The sequence below is a fragment of the Colletes latitarsis genome, chromosome 14 (genome assembly GCF_051014445.1).
Source record: "Colletes latitarsis isolate SP2378_abdomen chromosome 14, iyColLati1, whole genome shotgun sequence".
Lineage (NCBI taxonomy): Eukaryota > Metazoa > Arthropoda > Insecta > Hymenoptera > Colletidae > Colletes > Colletes latitarsis.
In genome coordinates, this window is record NC_135147.1 from 25,984,935 (window position 1) to 26,006,532 (window position 21,598).

Consider the following 21,598-nt stretch of genomic DNA (forward strand, 5'->3'; position numbering starts at 1 on the left):
GTTCCAAGGACTAACCGACTTAATCTACAAACGAGCCATTTAAACTTCTCCCCGATTACTTTTTCCCTCTATTCCGTCCCCATTTCGCTACTTCTTTCCTCGTTTTTTATCCGACTTTTCTTGTCTTTTTTCCGGACGCATTGTTCCCCCGGCGCTGAACGCACGAACCACGATACTTATTAAACGCGTGAATACGTCGCAAGACGTTCGAGGAAACCGACGCGCGAACGGAATCCTCCACTTTTGGTTCTCGACCCGATTTCAGACGTTTCTTTTTGTCGCTGGCGTCGCTCGCCGGCACAAAAGCCCTGCGATGAATTTAAAACGCGAATTACAAGAAACACAGCGGCGTAATGTCGAGGGAAGAGGTGGCAAGAAAACTGTAAAGATTATCTGGAGGCTGAAACGAGACCGTTAAAAACCAGAGTCAACCTCGCGGCTCCGTTAGCCAACGACATGAATTTTGATTTACAAATTAAATCTCATCTTTGCCCTCAAGTTCCGCCGGCTATAATTTTCCGGCTGTTTTTGTTTTCCCTCGCGTTCCCCACGACTTCTAATTACGCGGACGTTTTTTTCTTGCGGCGTGCTGCCGCGCTGCGTCGTTCCACTTTTTCCATTCCGTTCCAGCCGACCCTTATCGATCTCAATTTTTCTCTCGTTGCTTTTCGAAAACTTTTTTCCCGGTCGACGCTAACGGAAAGATGTAGCGATACGCGGTGAAAGAAACTTTTCTAATCGCTGACGCTTACGGCGGACGTTTTCCAAATCACTCGCTTCGAAAATATCGAAATATTGCAACGATACGAAAGCAGCTATTCCAACAAATTTCCGAACAATTAATTCCCAAAGTATCTCTATGCACAAAAAACATTTTAATCGAGATAATAATTGTTACCCCACACCATTTTTATCTTGGTTATAACAGTTAGGATCGCTGCTCGGAGCACATTATCATTAGCTAATGCTTCTTTAATCCCTCGAGCAACACTTTGTTCGAAACAAACCGGAAAACTCTTTCAGCAATTTGTAGTTTAACTAAATTATTATCGATGAAACTTCGTAGCCGACTTTCCGGAACGGAAACGTTTGAAGTTTATACGCAATAAAAGGTACAATTGAAATTTTAACTCGACTATTCTCGAAACCATATTTTTCAAAACGGTGTACATGATATGAAAAAAACTACGGAACGAATGCATTTCAAATTTAAAATAGACATTGAAATAACCAACGTCTATCGTGTCTCTGACGTTTTTCGAAAAAAAAGAGGTTAAATAGTTTTTTATCAAAGTTGAATTTGACCGAGTGAGTTTCACGCACGAATCAATTCTTTTGTTCGAACGGGTATAAAGTGAACGTTCCTCAATATTTTTTGAAAGACCATCCATCGCGCGATAGCGGCATTAATGCAGTTTTGCGGGACTATTTAATTTTTTTCATTCGGATAAGCCGTTATCGGGAAATCGTGTACACCGTCCAAGGTTGTTCACCGAAACACGCTGTCGCTCCTGTCACGCGCAACCCACCATACATCACCAATGACACTTTCAAGTATTGAAAAATATTCTTGAATGTGCATTCTCTTGATTAAAAAAAAATGTCTAAAAACACACGGTTCCCGGCACATTCGGTGCAGTAATTAAGCCATCGTGTCGACGACGAAACAAAGCATACTATAGAAATTTAAAATAAAAACTTTCCACGCGAACATTAAACGTAAACACGCTGTTTAAACCCATTATATTCGTATCCCTGTAACAATTTTCTCGATTAATTTTTTTCTATATAATTAGGAAGCGTTTAAACTATCTCTGTAAAAAAAATCGTGTACCTTTCTGCTCGCAAAGGTGGCGTAACCCCTTAAACAAAATTCGTCTCTCGGACGGGAGAAGCGCAACGTTTTTGCAGCCTCTTCAGGATTCGTTCCGCGGGGGCCGGAAAAAACGAGGAAAAAGGTGCGAGTAATCGGCGAGAGTCTTTGTTTCATTTCCGGCGAGATGCGCGAAACGAGGAAACTTTTTGTTTGGACAACGAACGGGACCGCTGTTCCGAAACACGCGAAACTGTCAGGATCAGTAAGTGCATCAGAATTGTGGACAGAGGGGGAACAAAAAAGTTCTCCGCGGCCGTAGTCTGGCTCTGACACACTTTTCACCCAGCTAGGACGACGCAACGGCCCGCTGCATAACGCATAGTTTGCCCTTCCTATTTTTTTTTTTTTTCTCTTTGCCCCGTATTTTGTTTACCGCATCGCTGAAGGAAAATTTCGTGCCCGGAATTGCCCGGCGCGCGGCAAATCGCATAAACAAATTTCGCGTTTCGCGGAGTAACGAGATAACCGTGTTTGCGCAAACTCGATCTACTCGCTGCACGAAGTCATAAGTTTAATTACACCGATGGATTTCGCATCGACAAACGACGCGTATCGAATTTAAATAATTTACAGAATCGATTCCAGTTGAATTTAATAACAGCCTATTCTCGCCTTTCATCTTATCGTTTACGAACACCACCGAGGATACCCAAATATTACTCGAACGCGATTTGTAAATACGAAAATTTATGCTCCTGAGATTTCAGGCAGACTTTGATTACCCCATAAGTTACAGGTCTCGTTAAGAACTTTGCCTCGACTTTATGGGATTTCGATCATCGCGTTTTCAAGATATGACGTGCCACGCGTGACTGCGTATTCGCTAATGGTTTACTGCGATACATCCCTCTGTCTCAACGTGTCGCCACGATTGTCGTAAAGTTCAACAAAATGAAAAAAAGTTCACCGAATTTCAGGGTCAGTTTGAAGTTTTAAACCGGACGAACCCGAACGGAAGACTCCCACGGTGAGAACCAAGAACCGCGAGTACCGAAAGAGAAATAGAAAAACTAAATAGAAAACGGCGCATCTCGCGAGCCTTTCAGAATGTAGCGACGCTCGTCACGCTGAAAGAAATAACTACGGTTATTCAAGTGGTCCAACCCCGTAAAGTCACCTGGCACGGCAAATTTACGTCTGAGCAAAGTTTCCCCCGGGTCTTGCACGGATCAGTGGAAAGTTGGGAATCTTTCGCCGCGCGGCTACGAGGCTCCGTCGACGGCCCCTGCGCTGTATTTATCTCCGCCGGGCTAAAGTCGAAGAAGTCGCGGAGCGATCAGAATCTTTCTAAAGGCGGAACGAACCGTGGCCTCGTAACGAGCCCGACGAGAAACTTTTCTGCCGAGCGGCGGCGGCGGCGGCGGCGGCGAACGAAGAATATCCTCGGATGCGAGGTCTCGCGATCGTTAATCGACCCGCTTAAAAGATTCAACTCCGTCCTCGTCCCTCTCTCTTTCTCTCTTGATATCTCTCTCTCTCTTGCCGCAGAGTTGCGGGAACCGGAAACGCGTAGACACGAAGTAACGGACGCTTTAACAGCCGCGAACAATGGCAGATGATTACAGACCGGTAACGAGGAATGGTTACGCCGTCGCCGCTTTGCGTCAGCGGACGGTTTCCGAGCGTACGAACCGGTCGGAACGTTTAATTAATACTCGGTTATTTTCCCGTTGGTCAGACGCGTGCCCGCAATCTCGTCATCCAATTAATAACGAGTCAGTCCCAGTGAAAGGCTACCGTCAACGTGACTTGATGGAATTCTCCGATGCGGATAGCGTCGGTCTTCCTTTGTGTTCGCGCGAAGCCGCTAATTGCGACATTAACAGTTCCCATAATGACATTTTTCAAACACCTAGTTTTTCGCGACTCCAACGAATACCGTTGGGTGGAATCCCCTCCCGTCCCACCGCGAGCGTGAATTCGTTAAATATACTAATTGTAAACTATATTCGAGGCTCAAATATACGCATCCAACACCAGCGGGCTTTCGCGCGTTTGATTTACTTCCGGACCTGTTCCCCTTTGGCGCCAACCCGCGGATTCTTGCCAGAGCGAACGCTTCGAAACAAGCCTCTCGAGGAATTGGAAATCGTCGATCGAACAATAAGGAACGATCACCCACACCGGTGGTTCTTAATTATTTTTAGCCCGCGGAACAATTAATCGAAACGCTCGAGAAACGACAAGTTAAACGACGATTTATCGCGTTCAAAGTATCGCAAAGTCTCGACGGAGGTCTGCCGTTCGAGGCGGCGTTTATTTCTCGATGAAACGAAAGAGTCTCGCGAACGACTTATCGTTCTTTTCTCGCGGCGGACCTTTGCGTGTCCCGCTATTGGTATAAGTTGATCGTAATTGTTTCAATTCCTTATTGCTCGACGATAGAAAACGATTTCCTTCGGACGGTTGGGAATCTGGAGGCTCTCCAATTATCATGCCCGATAATCCCTATCGCGAACGACCGATCTCCAGGGTTTAATAAATTTTTTACGAGCACGATACAGACTCGTATATTTCCAAGCTAATGTCCGTCTTTGCGTTTCTCTCGAGGATTTTTACAGGGCGAGCGCCGAGGAAAAGGGCGACGTGAAACGAATCTCGCGATTTGGCCGACTAGAAACGGCTTTTTCCTCGGTCGCTTTAGTCCATCGTCGTAAAGCAATCCTTTGATCGATGCGTCTGTCGATATCTGCTTCCAGTGAAGCCGCTGAAAGTCGAAATTATGGGGAAGGACAAGATCCTATCGGCAGGGAAGAAGTACGAGACTAGGTGTCAGAGCACGGGATCAAAGCCGTCGGCCGTTTTAACCTGGTGGAAAGCTTCGAAGCAGCTCAAGAGGACGATCAGAAACGTGAGTAAGAGCAGATTGCAATCTTCGTACGAATCACGATCGAATCGATTCGAGCTTCCCTTTAATTAAATTACATCCATTACTCGTCGATTACAGAGCTACGAACGCGACTCGTGTAAAAATGAAAACTCGACTGACGAGTCCGATTACTTCCTTATCAATTTTTCTTCGACAGATTTAACGGTTGCGGGGAAAATTAGAATTCTACGGTTCGAGGGTTGCTCGATACCGCAAACGAGTTTTATCAGCTTTTAATAAACCTCGTCGAAGAGACGCGATACCTTCGGAAGGAAGGAAACGTCACGCGCGACAGAACAGGAAGAGAAATCGAAAAACGACAAAAGGCGTGACAACGTCGCGATATTTGATGCCCTCCAAACGAGACGGAGCGTTTTTTACCGACGATTGATGCTCACCCCATCGGCCCGTTCGAGAAACCGTCTCAGACTTCAGTGGAATAAGAATAACGACTTGTCGATAACGATTCTCGATAAGGGGAATAAAGTTTCAATGACAGGTCGCGCGAGAACGTTCCTAGAAATAAATTTGTCTCCTCGAGCATCCCGGTCGCTTCTTCTACGCGTTTACTCCCTTCCTTTGCATTTTCTTCGTACTCCCCACCTACACCGCGGCTACCGTCTTGTTGCTCGAATCTGAAATTTCTTTCCTCCGGGCTCAAATCCTGATCCAGTAAACCTTACGGATCCTTCTCGTCCCCCCCAAACAAGGAAACAGGAGCGCAAGGACGGGGTCGTCCTGGAACTTGAGCCCGATGGATCAAACGCGTAACGAGTACGGCGAGGGAAAGCTCGGTCGATCCGCGCCAGCCACTTCCGGCAAGATTAAGCGACTCGCGAGCCGTTGTTCCGATAAAATTAGCCCCGACTCCCCCACGGATGAGCGGCCACGATATTGGGGCGACTAAGTGGATTTCGGGCGAAAACTGTAACGACGTCGTTGCGCCGCGTATCCGAGATAGATTGCCGATGAGATTGAAACTGTTAAGCAGCGCCGCACTCCCCTCCCCCTCCCACCCACAAATTCGCTCGACAATTTAATTCGATTCGTTTATACGGTACCGAACCCTTTGATACGAACAAAAATTCCTGTCGAGGCAAGGGAGACGCGAAGAACAAACAAAATGGAATAGAAAGCAACCATGTCCCGAGCAAAATAGTCTGTGGGAATTATCCATTCCAAAATCCACAATTTATATTCGGAGCTTCTAAGATTATTCAACGTTAAAATTAAAATATAATCGCCTACGGAACGAAGGAAGTTTCAGAACGTTTGGTAATCAGAAACTGTAGCCTTGTTTTCGAGTATTCAAAACGCGAAACGCACCAGGAGATAATAATTATTTTCGAGGGGCTCTTGGACGAACAGAGACGCGATCGATTTTTGTTGAAAATAAATTAAATGTCGAAGCGAGTTGCGCGACGTGTCGCAACTTTTCCGATTGCAATCCGGTCGAGAAGTTCTGAACGCCATACAGTCCGATGTAAACTGTAAACTCCGGATGCTCGACGTAATCCTCGTCGCGGGAACGTTTTTTTTTTTTAAAAAGAGAGACGAAATCCTGAAGAATCGCGCGTTTCCGGTGGGTCTCGGAGGTGGAACGTGTAGGTGGCTCGTTGGCGCGCTCTAGAAATCACGGGTCGCGCGTACGCGTTGGCTAAATACGAGAAGGGCGGCACAAAGGGGTGTAGAGGAAGGGGTGAAAAAATATGCGTACCACAATGCGGCAACGGTGGTATGCCAACGACACGGCCACTCGTAACTCTCGACGCGTCCCGTTTCTTACGAATTACTCTTGGAAATTCGTTTTCAAATTCTCGCCAAAGATATTCCGCGCTCGGGACCTGTTTACTAACGCGTCTCGATCCGTTTATGAAATTTAATAGTATAAATATGCGTATGATAATAACGATTTTTAAAAGGTAAATCGTTTGAAAATTCTATACTGCTGCAAAAGTGGAAAGTTCGCGGAAATTATACAGTGTGTTCGACCACCACTGGGAAAAATTTTAATGGGAGATTCTAGAGGCCAAAATAGGACGAAAATTAAGAATATCAATTTCTTGATTGAGGCTTCGTTAAAACGTTATTAAAAAATTTCAAGTCGTTCTAAAAAAATTATTTTTAGCTAAGGGTGTTAATTACAATCATTTTTTATGAATAGACGTATCCCTGAAATTCTACGTACTTTGGAGAAAAAAATTCTTCACCGAAAATATACTCTGTGTCGTGTTTTCAACAAATTAGTATTTTTGATTTTAGCCTTATTTTGGCCTCTAGAATCTCGAAAAAAAATCGAATTTGTATTGTTCCAATTATCCTAGTCGTGCTAGTCGCGGAGTAAATCTTTCGGCTAGCTGAAAACCTCCGACGTGTAATCATTTCCGTCGCGCGACGATTGACGAGTACGCGTTCGAAAGCGGAGAAGGCGGCCAAAAAAACGACAAAAAATAGTTTGTTGTTTATCGTGCGAAAAATAAACGTTCGCCTCGCCGCGATGGTAAAAATAAATATCGCCGCTCGACGATGCTCGATCGAAATGTTTCCAATGGTTTTATTTCTTATTTGAACGCGTACAATTATCGTAATCAAAATTTCCCGTTCGAAAGGGGACGATTCTATAATTATGTAGCCCCGGTATCGTTTGCAATTTCACGTGCTAAACTATGTTTCGCTCACGGTTGATCGTGCGTTGCTGATTTATCCAGGTTCCAATCAGATACCGAGTGGAATACATTATATTTTTAATCAGTCGCGGGTATTCCCAGATCGATGATTGATGAAAACGAGATTTCAAATTTTACGAAATACGCCCGATCGTTTTTCAGATCACCGTCGACGCTCGGAAATCGAAAATAATTTAACAGAGAAAAAAGGGGGACTATAAAGACACAGAGACGGCTATTTTCGCGATCCATTCTTTGAGTAACCTTTTAACGAAGACGGTCTCAAAAGCCGTGCACGAGACTGTCGGAATATTAAAGATAGAATCTATAAAATCTTCGGGGAAAAGAGAAAGAGCAGAGGGATCGTCGAGGGAAAAAATTCGTCGTACGACGCGAAGATCCTTTAAAAATGAAGCCTGATATTGGCGAATATGTTCCTCGGTATAGAAGCACCGATCTTGATCGGCTACCTCTCGGAAAGAGGTTTATAGTTCGTAGACGGTTACGAAGCAGTCCCACTGGACCGTCGACAAATCAATGACAAATGGAGCTATCATACCATAAAAGCTCATGGGTCGATAAAAATTCTGATTTTCCGATCGATCGATCTTGCGTCAACGCCCGAAACTTCCTTTCCTTTCTCGATCGCGCATACCTAGTTTCTTTTCTCGGATAACCTTTTCGAAAAGACACTCGATTTGCAGTCCTGCATAAACAGAGCGTATAAAATTAAATCGATCGTGGAAACCGTGAATCTTATCGTGAAAAAGATATCTTGCAGAGAGATATTAATGTCGAGACTCGTTCGTGCAAAGACTTTCGAAACGAAATGGGAGGAGAAGAATAGCCTGACAATTAAGGATACCGAAAAAAGGGAACGCGAAACGAAGAAACCCGTGGCGCGTTTCGTGATTTATTTAAACGAACGAAAAAAATTAATATCGAGTCGGAAAGCTGGTAACGATATCCGATACACAGAAAACGCAAGAGTTCCCCAATGATTTATCGTCGCGTCGATGTTGCCGTTGCGATTGGATTAATAGTTTCATGGATATGACAGACAGCTTGATAATAATTTATCGTGTGCGTCCATGTAATTGGTACGAAACCACCTGGGAACAACTAGATTGATAACACGGGACCATCGGGTAACCGTCGACGGATCCACGGCGTGTAATGATGTTCGGGTAATCGCGATCCAGAAACGAATGTTTCGATTTCGCGGACAACGATCGTTTAACGCGCCGTTAACGCAATCTGCAATTAGGTTGCCGAATTCGCGACAAAGCGGATGGTCGTTGCAACGCCTCGAGAAACGAGGGCAGGATCGTTAAAAGAGGACAAGGGGACGTCGACGCAACGCTTTAATGCTTTTCGGGACGACGGGGATAAATGTCGACGACTTACGCGCGCGTTTTTGGCAGACTGGAGCGAAACCGTGGATGCTGCGTCGACGGAAACACAACGATACCCCTTCTGTAGGCTGATGCCGCATTTCGGTCGAACGGTCGCGGCGCGAACGAAAAGAGTGCTTTGAAAACACAGCCCGCGGATCAAAGAGTTAAATAACATGGAATTAACGAGCAGGCATTTCGAACAACTATACGCGAGAACGGTTTCCGTCTCGCTACGGGATTAAAAAGCTCTCGCGTTTCTCTCCGCCATCGACCAAATCAAAAGAATCCGCGATTCGGAAGCGATTCGCGACGCTGACAAACGGCCCGCGAGAAACCTTCGAACGCGAACCATAAATTATCCGTAACGAACGACGTTGCTTGAAATATGCAGACTGACTCGGAAATCTAGGGTCGTATTTCAAGGGTTGAATCTATACGCGAATAATTTAGGAACGTATGTGTCGTGTTTTCAAGTACGATCGATCAGAGACGCCTAAAAAGCACCAGGCGTTCTTCGAACAGGGTGAAGCCCAAAATTTAGAAAAAGAAAAGTAATAAATTTCACCGGATCTTCGACGAAATTGGATATCGTATTTAATCACGGGATCGTTTTGAGCTAGTCTACGGCGACGTCGTTGGGGACCATACGAACGACGACCACGGTAGCCGAGGTGGCGCCGGCTAATTCGGAGAATCCATTAGTCGAGACGGGAAAGATCGTTTTGCATCGTACTTACCGTTGGAAACGGTGACAACGAGAGTAATAGCGAAGCAGCGACTGTAATAGCCGGAGAAACCACGCTTCGTCGGTACGCGATGCAATTCGCGAACAGTCTGGCTGCAAACTGCCGTTATCGTTTGTCAATGGAACGCCTGGTCCGGGTCTTGTCACTTAACACCAACCATCAACAAGACGGTGAAACACTTCTGAAAACAAACAAGAAAATTGATTGAGAACAAGCAATTGTACCAACAGCAAAGTCTAGGATTCCTCCACAGCCTACGAGAGAAATTAAGATCGAGATTTATCAGAATAACGAGTACCTCGAGCCTACAGAGATCGTCAACGTGTAAAAGGAACGGAGACAACGAAAGAATCGATGGTTTTGCACCGCCCAGTGTTCTCTCGCGTTTCCCTGGTAAGAAGAAACACGGATGCTGGAGAACGACGGTCTCTGCGAGCTCGTATCGTTTTTATGGCGGAACGGAAGCATGACAGCGTGAGAGACGAGCGAGTGGGTCGCGCGTAATCTCGCTCGTGCCGACCCTTTAATTTCTCGCCGAGAATATTTCGCGAGCTTCCTTTTGGAAAATTTCCGCCCCGTCGCTGGATCCGAGCCGGCTAATTTTCATGGAGCGCGGTAGCAAAAAAACGAAGGACTCGACGAATCTATCCGTGGGGTTTCGGGTTTCGCGACGCGAGTCGTTATTCGGAAATTCCCGGAAGGCAAGAACGCACCGAGAGCAGATTTATCTCCGGAGACTACGATTTTCGGAGTAATACCCGGAGGGCGCAGCTGGCATTTCCCCGCGAATCTGCGTTTCAAGCTCGAATTTGTCGCAGTTACGCGTATTATTAGTACCCGGGGATTTTATCGCGACTAGTTATTAGCCGACGGAGTTTTATAGCGTCGAGCTTCGGTCAGCCCGATTTCAGATTCCTCGCGTGCTGGGCTGTTCCCGAACGTTCCCGCCAAGAATTACGACCACCCCCAATCCCCCCCCCCTCACTCTTGCGAATTCATTTTTCCTACCCCAGCTATGCGAACGTCGCGATCTCGTTACGTAATTTTTTAATTTATCTGCCGAGGAATCTGCGGCCTCCCCCGCATATTTTCGCCGACGTTTCAACGAAGACGCGGCGCTAAATAATTTTTGAAAAATACTCTGCGCCTCGATTTCCACCGTTTATCGTCGAAAACGGGTGTAGGCGAGGGAAGCGTCTGGAATTAGAGGATAAAGGAAAACCCGACAGCCCGTATGGAAACAGCGTCGGTGGAGAACAATTTACCGGGACATCCGGGAGTCTGGAAAAACGCGGTAGCTTGTTTCCGATACGGGTGAAACCACCAGGTGGCACGAGAAACACAAACGACGCGAAATTTATGCGTCGACGGGTGTGTACGTAGGCGACAGTGTGCCCGATATATCGTTGAAAGAATGCCTTGACCGGTCTACGTCCTTTGCCATCGACCCAAGTAAAAGAGAAGTTAATCCCAGTCTTTCTAAACCGCAGCGATATCGTGGCACAAAGGGACCGAGCGCTACATAAATTCCTCGCTTTAAAACCGGCGCTGGTCCTTTGCTTCGCCAAGCAAACCACCTATCTAAAGTAATCCTTGATCCTACCTCGCCAGGATTCGTTTCTACTGCGCCGGTCGTTTCGGTAAAATCCATCGAGATTCCCCCAATGGCAGGAAGTCGTTAACGCGACGAAAAGAAAGACGCTGTTGCGCGTTTACGATGACCCGGGATCGAAAAAGACGGAATAATCGATCGCCACCGGTACGAAAAAACCGATTGCAAGAACCCCGGGAGCAGAGCACGAGCTATGCGTTTCAAGAAGCATCCACCGCTAATCCGTTTCAATTGCATTTAACCAAGTTTTGACGAGATTATAAGCTTTTCACGTTAATGAACTCCGCCGGTGCGCGAGCTCGTTCATTATTACGGGATTCTGAATTTTTAACTATCTCTTTGTAGATCCTTCGCCACTTACAACAAACAGAGAGCCAACGTTAACGCAACTTCGATTAACTATTATATTATTACAGGTTTACGCTCGCGTTTCGCATAAGAGGTGCTTTCAACCTTTAATGCGCCCAGCGAGGTAAACCAACGACCCGGGTAGACCATTATTTAATTTTAGTTTATCTACGCGTGGTTAATAACTTTTGCAGACTATTAATCGGAGGGAAAGTACGTTTTCCATGGATGAAACTCGCGTAAAGTAGTTTTTTGTTTTTCACAGTTCGGAGTCTATCGAGGATTTGATTTTCATTTCGAAGAGTCCTAGTCACCCGAGAGAGGCGATCCGATTTTTGTTCGGGCGAGAAACGGGGCGAAGTATACGGTACACTCGCGCGTATTTTTCATACACGAATCTACGTGAATAACGATCGCGAAATTTCGCCGGAACCGCCATAAATTCGCCACAGAAACGTTTCGGCTCGTTTTCGAGGAGATTCGGAATTCCTCGCATCGTACACGTGGCGTTCGTTTTCGTTCGATGTACCCGATGGTCGTTTTTGTCGAAGCAACCTCTACTTTCCCGTCGATGCGATATTTGCGTTCGAAATTCCGGAGTTTTACGCTGTTCGACATAACACGTCGAACCTTTCGACTAATTTGTATCGAATGTTAAAATCTAACGGTGGTCGGCAGCGGCTTTTAAAATAAAAACCACAACGCGTCGCGATAGTTTCGTTCTTCACTTTGGTTGGAATATTCGAGTCGATACCTCCGTTCGTTCCTCGTTCGACGGAACAATGAATATGTAATAAACGGATGACGTTCGGGGAACCGCGGGAAACGATGCAACGATTAACAATGGAAAGGGAAATGCGAAGTCGAGCGGGGAGAGGGCTTCTACAACAAAAAATACAAAAGGTGGAGGAATTAGCATGACGCGACTTTCCTCGAGTGACGTCGATTCTCATGGAGATTTAATTCTGAAATTTAGTACAATTTTAGAATTTCCAATAGAATTGGCGATATCGTTATTGGACATTCCAATGTTCTACTAATTTCGCAGCGATTTAACTCCGATATAGTTGTACGAGAATTCGCCCCCAATATTGCTTGCGTCGATACTTTATGTCTGCACGCGATACGCGGCTAACAGTCTTGCGATTTACACTTTGGGATTTAATGCACCAAACAACATTTTAATAAGTTATTATTACGAATTCGGAGCAACGGTGTTGAATAATTTTAATGGGAGATTCTAAAGGCCAAAATAAGACGAAAATCAAGAATATCAATTTGTTGATGGTGACTTCGTTAAGAGGTTATTAACGTTTAAAGTTCCGTTTGTAGAACGGCAAATCTGCGAACAGCTGCGTTGTTTTTCCTCATTTTGAGGTGTCAAGGGACAACTTTTCGAATATTTTTGGAATTTCTACATATTCTCCATCAAAATACGCGTAGTTTGCTTTTTTAAATATCAAAATCGTCCAATCCGTTCAGAAGTTACGACGTTTTAAAGATTCATATGAAATTTCAGTGAAACATATCAATGGTATGGTCAGACATTATATTTTCGGTAATGAATTTTTTTCTCGAAACTGAGTAGGAATTCGGGGGTATGTCTATTCACCAAAAATTATTGTAATTGACACCTGCATCTAAAAATAATTTTTTTAGAACGATTTGAAAAATTTTTTTTTCATCGAAAAGTTTCAGCACCTACCCGATTTTTTTTCTCGAAAGTGGATAGGATTTCGAGGGTATATCTATTCACCAAAAATGATTGTAATTGATCCCCGCAACCGAAAATAATTTTTCCAGAACGATTTGAAATTTTCGAATTTAATTCTTTAACAAAGCCTCCATCAACAAATTGGTATTCTTGATTTTCGTCTTATTTTGGCCTTTAGAATCCCTCATTAAAATTTTTCCCAGAGGTGGCCGAACAGCCTGTATATTATTTCTATCTCGTAATGGTTCTTTGATATCGACGGGAAAATTTTTTGCTAAAATAAATACGAGCATGTGAAAAAAACTTGACTTCTATAAAGATCGAAGGGTGCTCGAAACTTTCGAGCGGCAGTGTATATGGAAAGTATTTGCACCCGTGTACGCTCAAGTACGGCTTCAATGTATAGGTATCGATGTCTAGCTGTGTTCTATTCGAGTGTGTTTGATGTTCTCTCTGGATTCGATCAGTTTCAGGAGGACGGGACGAGCGTGAGCATACTGCAATGGACACCGTCGACCGAAGACGAGGGAATGTTTCTCGTGTGTCGGGCGACGAATCCAAAGCTGCAAGAGGCCGGTATCGAAGAACGATGGAAGCTGAAAGTGCACTGTGAGTATGTTGACAATGCTATTTTCAACGATCGAAACGTATCGGGAGTTCGTACTTGCGAGGCATTTGCAAGAATCCCGGAAAGCGCTTTTACGTGTGCTTCGCGATATCGGCAAGGTCGACAAAAATTTCGCGTTCAATCGATTTAAATGCTCCGACGAATTCGAGAACACCGTTACGAGATTTCGATTAGGACGAAACAGCAGAAAAATTCTATTCGAACGAAGCACTCCTTTTCGGATAGCTGCCAAAAAGCATCGATTTCTCGCAGAAACGCGGACACGTATCGCGTTATTATTCCACGCGAAATGCATTCCCGCGATGTTAATTGCACCAGAAGGGCCTGGTATATTCCTCGCGATAGATCGTTGTTACAAATTGCGGGATTCTGTTTTACGATCGAGTCGTTGGTATTAAACTGTATCTTGGAAGCAAGAACGCGGTATAAATCGCGGCAAAATACTTGACCCAGTTCCCTGGAAACGCCGAAGTGGGGAAAAATAAAACTGGTTACCGCCAGTGAAATCTTATCGCTGCACGCGGGGGCTGTTAATTACGCCCGGGACTATTAATCATCGTCGCTGTCTTCCGAAACGCGAATACGGAAAGTCGTATCACGGTAACGTAACCGTTCTTGTTTCCTCGATTAATCCATGAATATGGTATGCAATTTGCCGACGCGTTTGCGTAGCTGCGTGTCACCGCGACCCGTTCGATAGAATTCTATCCATTGTCGAGCAACTTCGAGTCGCATTCTCGAACACGCGATTGTATCAAAGACACGATACGGTTGCCGCGTCTAACGTGCGATATAATCGCGAACTTGCACCGGGAATCGTTTCATTCCAAGTTAATTTGATTCGATGGATTTCCCTAACGTACAACCGTGCCACGCAGCTGCGCGAACGGCATATAGAGAACCTTACTACGAAATTACATGCCAGCCAATCTGTCCTGGCAGCGTTTACCTGCATAACGTAAGCCAGAAACGTCTGCACGCTGGATACAGATACGAGCTATCGTTATCCGTTTATTTACGACTGCGTGTCTGATCGGCCACTCGATGCGTCCGCCATTATCCTCGTTTGCGGTGTGTGCGCGCCTATGTGGGAATTTGGCATTAGTCCGTCACATAATCCCGTGTCGTCCGAATCCTAGAAATCTACCTAGAACCACGGAAATTAAACGATTTCAACGAGTATCCTTGACTCGATAGAGCAACACGCACTCGAACTTTCGTTGGTGTTTTAAATTTAAACAATCGCAAGAATTTTTTAACTTTTTAACAACCGACGAAGAAGCAACCATCATTTAGCAAATAAAAGAAGATTTATTCCGTGAAACGAGCTCGTGATATTTCGGATCGATGCACGAGGTTGTACGAAATAATATTAATGCACTGCAGAAATTTTTTTCCACGCTCTATGGCGCCGAGCGCACGAAATGAAATTATTCGACGGGTCAAAGGGCCTCGAAATAACGTTAAATTTCGTCTCGATAATAAACCTTTGGCGTATTCTCGCTAGAATCGGTTCCTCGATTTCAATAGCAATTCCCCCGGTGAATTCGCCTACGGCGAAGAATCAATTCGGAGATACGGAACGGTGGCCGCGATCGGTATAATCCTGTAATAACGCTGTAGGCTAACGGGCAGACTAAAATTCGAACGCCTTCCATTAAGTACAGGCGTGTGCGCGTTATACCGGAAAGGCTAACGGCAGAAAACGTCTGAAACGCTGATAATAATTCCGAGGAAATTCCAAACACCTGGTCACTGTATCCGTTACGTTTCACCCGTGGCGTTATGCACCGGTCATAACCGGGGCAGGGGCTGTAAATAGCTTCGAAGTTATTTAAACGCGCCATAGTTCACGCGTGTGCCGGTGGGTTCCCTGTTCTTCTGAACCGCGTAAACACCCCAATAAAATATCGCGTTTCGCGGAGGATAAACGGAGCCCGTCGGTCGTAAATACGAGCAGAACTTCGCATGCATATGTAAATATCGTTAACGCGACCAGCACAGCCTTCTCCGAAACGGAAAAAAAAAAGGAATCGTCGCGTAAATCGTTTCCATATTTTAACATAATCCACCGACGGAACGGTGGATGTTCCTCGCGCAATAGAGTATCCCCCGGGAGAAAATGGCCGGTCATTATTGTTATAAAGTGGCCTATAACTGTACAGTTTACCGTACCTAACGATACAGGGGCGTATCTATCAACGTCAACCTCGAGCCGTCAGTGGTAACGATACGTGCTTCATCAGACATGGCTCGCACCGGCACTCCGCACATGGTTTATTTCGTTCGTAATGCCGGTGCCGCGTCCAACGTATCCCGATGATCGAGAAATCTGCTCGAGGATTATACCGACGAAGGATGAGCGACACCCGGGTCGGGTAGAAAAAAAAAAAGCGGAAGAAAAACCGTGCACGTAACCCGACCCTGTTGTTCGTGAAACGTTGAAAATTAATCGCATACGATCACGCGGTTCGGCTGACCGAGCAATTTAAATGGATCCGACGACCAAATTCTGATCCAGCCAACGACCGTGGCGAATTCCCGTACAAACCGAACTGGCCTCTCGCCTGCCGTGTTCTACGCGTCGCGTCTAAATTCGAAGCGCAAGAATCCAATTTCGGGACGATCGCCGGCATCGATCTCCCACTGTATTAGATAGAAAACCCGCGATCGTGGGATCGTGGAACGGTTACCCTCGAAGCGCGCGAATTCGAACGACGATAAGAGAAAACTCCGATTGGCTACAAGCACTGTGGGGGAGGAGGAGAGGGAGGTAAAAGGAGAATGGGTCAATGGCGTCGGTCGTGTCACGTGGTTAACGATCTGTTCAGTCGCACGAGAACCGTCGTCCCGGGTGGAATGCAAGGCATAGCGCGTGTTCATTTGCCGGAAAGCTATTTCCTACCTTCCATTACTGGACGGTGCCATACCACATAGTATTGAGTTCGTATGGAAGCACGCGTACACGTGATCTCTCATCTGCACGTACGATCGAATCTCCACTATGCTCGGGGAGGCTATGCCCAGAATACGACGACACGTGCACTACCGTGTATCGTAGCAAGTAAAACGGGTCCGCGCGTCATCGTTCCACCGACTATCGTGGATTGATACGCATCCTCCCGTCGACGGACGCGTTATCCGACACGTCACGGAGTTCACTTCGCCGGAAGTAATGCAGCGAGATCGAGAATAATTCCGGTCCAACTTTCGTGACCGTTCGTCTAAATATTTCACGCGTCCCCGTTAAGCGTCAACCGTAAACATCGTCGGCAAACGACACGCTTCTACTAACCCTGGCATAACGGAGTCATTTTTACGGACACGTAGCATGAAAGTCTACTCGAGAAAGGTAGAAAACACCGTTGAGAAATTTATAAAAGTCTTCGAGTATTCCACGAACTCAGACCACGAAAGTCTTCATTTTTGAGCCCAATCTTTTCCCTGGAACTCTGCCTTTCGAGAGTTAACTCGTTCTCGAAGCTCGTCTATTAATGCCGGATACACGCAGAGGTTGGTATCCGTCGATGTACGGACGATGTAGACTAGTTCCCCCCTGCCTCTGACGCCCCTGGAATTAGTCTCGGTCTGCCTACCGCACAGCTTCTCGCATTATATCAGAAACTCGGGACCAAGCCGTAACATAATGAGAATAAGCTAGATGAAATTTGATCGCTATTATCTCCCTGGCTCAGACTCAAAATGAAACGCTTTCACCGTTAAAACTGATGATTTTAGGTTATCCTCTAGTCGTTTAGGCATCGTTGAACAAATACGTTTACTCCCAAGTTGAATTTCACCGAGACCTTCGTATCGAAAAGTTCCGAATCGAGATTCGCGATTATTATGCGCGGAGGTACGAAACTCCAGTTTACGACCTGGTACATAAAGAACCGAATTTTACGATACGAGAATATCTTGGCGATTCGACGGTGTACTCCGGGTAACGCGTGGCAATTTCGACCCCTTCGAGATGCCCATGATGTAGCGTTCTTTGATTCGTCGAGAAATCTATGGTCGACACAATTTCGACACGATAGAAAGAAGTAATAGGACGAGAAAGGAAATGATTTCTGGGGGCTCGGTTACGAAGCGGTACCTAGATCCGTGGCAGGTTACCGCCTCCACAAATCACTGCACGCGATAAACGTTCCACGTCGGTTTTACGCGGTTATTTATCGCGGCGTGCGGCTAAAGGCCGAGAGCTGTTACAACCCCACGGGTTGTATGCTTGCCTAGATACTCGCGAGTTCGCGCGTATCGTTTTGTCCAACGCGTTTATCTCCGCTTTCGTTCTTTCATTGTTCGAGCCATTCCCCGCGTACCGAATCAACTAACGCGTTCGTCTTTAACCCGGATCCGCGCAAACTGTTTTGTTTCGTGAACGGTAAACGAGTCGAATCGATCGCGCGACACCTTGGCCAACTAATAATAATTTACGCTGTTCTTAGGAAATACGTTGCAGATACACTGGCGTTCGCCAATTATCCCGGGTTCCTGCTCGCGCGAAACGGACAAAGTTTCGAAACGTGTCTCCCGGAAATTATGAATTTAGCATCGCGGAAATACCCCGACTCGAGGGGCGGAACGTCTTAACGCGCCAAAGAGAAACAAGACACCTTGCGTCTAATTAATATCAAACGCCATAACTGCGCGACTAGCCGAGATAAGGAACAAGACATTGAATACGCCCGTCAAACTGCGGACAACTGCTTCCTCTCTAACTGATTTCTCCACCCTTCGAAAGCGTACTTTTCACAGCTAGCAACCGGAACTATTAATCGCGCGAGATCGACTCAGACGTATAACGCGCAACGCAAAATAAAATATTTACACGAAATTTCGAAACCTGTCAACCGCAGATACCCGCGAAGAAATCTTTGCGACACACACGCGAAACGCTATTACGCAAACGCGTGCCAATCTAAAATTAGCATTCTATAAAGTGCTGTGTCGCGGATGGCGATGGCGAGTCGATGGCCTCGTTGCTTTGCGCGACACGTTGAATCTATTATCGTAATAGAAAATCGTTAATTACGCTACGTCTACTATTTCGTTGCCGTTGAAGTTCATTAGCTCCGAGCGAAAGAAAACAAAAAAGAAAGGAGCTGGCAAATCGCGCGATTCAAAATTTTTATCGCTTAATTAATTTTTAACCCTTCGTATCGAGCGTACTACTTTCGCGGTAACACCTGGCGGCGATAATCTCGGTGAAATCCAAGGGCGGTTTCAACCATCGTTGACTTTATCGAACACGTCGTGGCGCTGAATGATAAGCGTAACAGCCGGCCGGTATATGAAACGTTTCTCGATGAAACACAGAATAGTTCCGTCGGTGAACGACGCCGAGACTCGGGCTGAGAATGCTCGTAGTTCGTTATAGCGTTATAGTTATAACTCGACGGGTTTGTTGAAGCGTGCTTAACGACGCCGTACAACTTTGATTGGCTACGCAGACTTCGACGGGCCGCAACTTCCGGTTTACCACCGCCCTTGCGTATTGTCCAAACAAAGGGGTTCTCCCCCGTCGACCACCCACCGCCCATAATTCACGTTCGCGTCTAGATGAACTGCCGAAGCCCAGAATGAAATACGTCTCTGTGTTTGTTCAAGTTTCGCCCCTTTGTTACAGACGTGATTACGAACCGACCTGCGAACGAATTCACTAAGTGGATATCACGATGCATCGATCACGATTTACATCCACGAGAATTTCGGCCAAACAACGCGATAGAATGTTTCGAAACTTGGGTTTACGATACGGTCGTCTGGGAATATCTTAGAGTGCATCATTTATCCATGAACAAACGATCATTCTTAACATCCTGCTCTAAAAATAATGACCTTTTAAGCTATAAACGGAGAAGATGCTAGACGAAATTTGCAAAAAGGCAACTCTGTGCTAGAAGTTGTTTCGTTGGCGTAAAATTCTATGATTCTATCGCGTTTTATTATCGCGTTCTTGATGGCAATTGACGGTATCGTAAACCTACTACGCCACAATCGTAGTTAATGATCGCGAGTATGCAACTCCGTATCCAATTTACAGGATTTGTTGCAAAATAGAGTTCGTGAGGAGACATATAACACTCGAGAGGAGACATATGCTCGACTGCACGTACTCTGTCGAAGCTAACAAGCTGTCTTCTTATTTGTCGCCGAGACGTAAAAAGTTTGGATTTTCTCGCCGTTCCCGCGCGCTTGTCCGTCGAATAAGCGTATTTGGGAAAGTTTCGAGCGCGACTAAGAGGCGATACGTCCGATGAGCCGCCTTATAATCGAAAAACGAACGAAGCATGCTCGCTCGTAGGACCCTCTGTCCGATATCTCGCGACGTTCGTGAGAACGGAACATCCCAGCCGCCGTACGCGACTTTCGCGACAAGTTTCTTGCCAAAGTTTACGATCTTCCGCGATTTCCGCGTACACCTAGCGAGATGCAGAACGGATTTTACCGCGTACCGAGTTTTCCTCGTCCCCTCGAACTCCCAGCGGCGCGTTTATTTCCTACTAGTCGAGAGCCCACTCATCCGCTCATCCCCCCCGTCGCCTGCTTTTCGCCGTGCCACCTTTATTCGCAATAATTTGCGCAAGTGGAAAAAACCGCGGCTCGAATAACCGGTGGTTTATGTTCCGACATGGATCTTGAAATTCGAAGCGTGACGCTAAAGAGCAAAAAGTACGGGAAATTAAAAAAAAAATATATATATTCGCCCAGGATTAACGGTAGGTTTCTGTGCTTTTAACGTTTCGAAACGGAGAAACAGAAAACCCGGTTCCCCCCTCCCGTTCGCGCCATCGGAATGAAATTTACGAGGCGCGACGTCCCCGTTGTTATCATCGTCATCGGTAATAATTATTCAACGCGGCAGCCAATACATCATCGTTTTGAATTTAAGCTCGGCTTAAATGCACCGTCCATCATGCGGAGACGATTTACCGCTCGGTAACCGACGTACGCTTAATTCTATTCTAAATTTTAATCTTTCATACGCGTCGCTCATTATTGATGACGCCATATGGCCGGAAATGGTGAACAGTTTTAACGTATCCGTCGCGTTTCGATCGCTTCGCGTTGTTTTTCTTGGTCTTTTTTTCGCGTGACCGTCAGCCACAGACCGATCGAACGAAATCCATCGCGTTTCCAAGATAATTAATGTTTAAAACGACGCACGCGTGAACACGGATTCCAATTTACGAAGAATATTAAACGAAGCGAGCGAAAGAATAATTAAAACCCGACACAAATTGTTTCAGGTTTTTCCCTTTCCTTTGCTAATCAATCACACACGTACGAACCAACAATTTAATCGAGAACCTTGGACGTCTCCCGCGCAATATCGCGACCGCGATTCGCGACTCTTTCTCATTTCTACTGTTTTCTTCTTGTTTCTAATCCTCGTTTCGGTATCTCTCAATCTTCTTGCCCCCCCCCTGCTCTCCATCATCCATCACCCTGTTCCGCCATCGCGACTTCCTCTTTTTCAAGCCCGTACACACGTATTCCGCGTCTCGAAATTATAATTACGCATATATCTTTTCTTAAACGTAACTTCGAAGTTATCTATTATGTATCAGTCTCGAAATCGAATGTTTGTACGGTTCTAAAATTCCCCAGTAACGTTTCTGTCGTTGAAAAGTTCGTTTGAACGATCGAACAGCATCGACATCGATGTATTTTTACAACCGAGTAACCGTTTGAAGAGTGCTTTTCACAGAGTTTCGATAAAACAGAGCGCACAG

The 21,598-nt window shown here is 45.7% G+C and overlaps 1 protein-coding gene across 1 annotated transcript in view; it reads left to right on the top strand.

The window, feature by feature from the left end:
* LOC143349785 (nephrin) overlaps positions 1 to 21,598 on the top strand; it is a 135,353-nt gene that overhangs the window by 83,182 nt on the left and 30,573 nt on the right. Inside the window, exons 7-8 of the mRNA XM_076781312.1 lie at positions 4,576 to 4,727; positions 13,696 to 13,837. Coding sequence (XP_076637427.1) covers positions 4,576 to 4,727; positions 13,696 to 13,837 — 294 coding nt within the window. The remainder of the gene's footprint in view (positions 1 to 4,575; positions 4,728 to 13,695; positions 13,838 to 21,598) is intronic.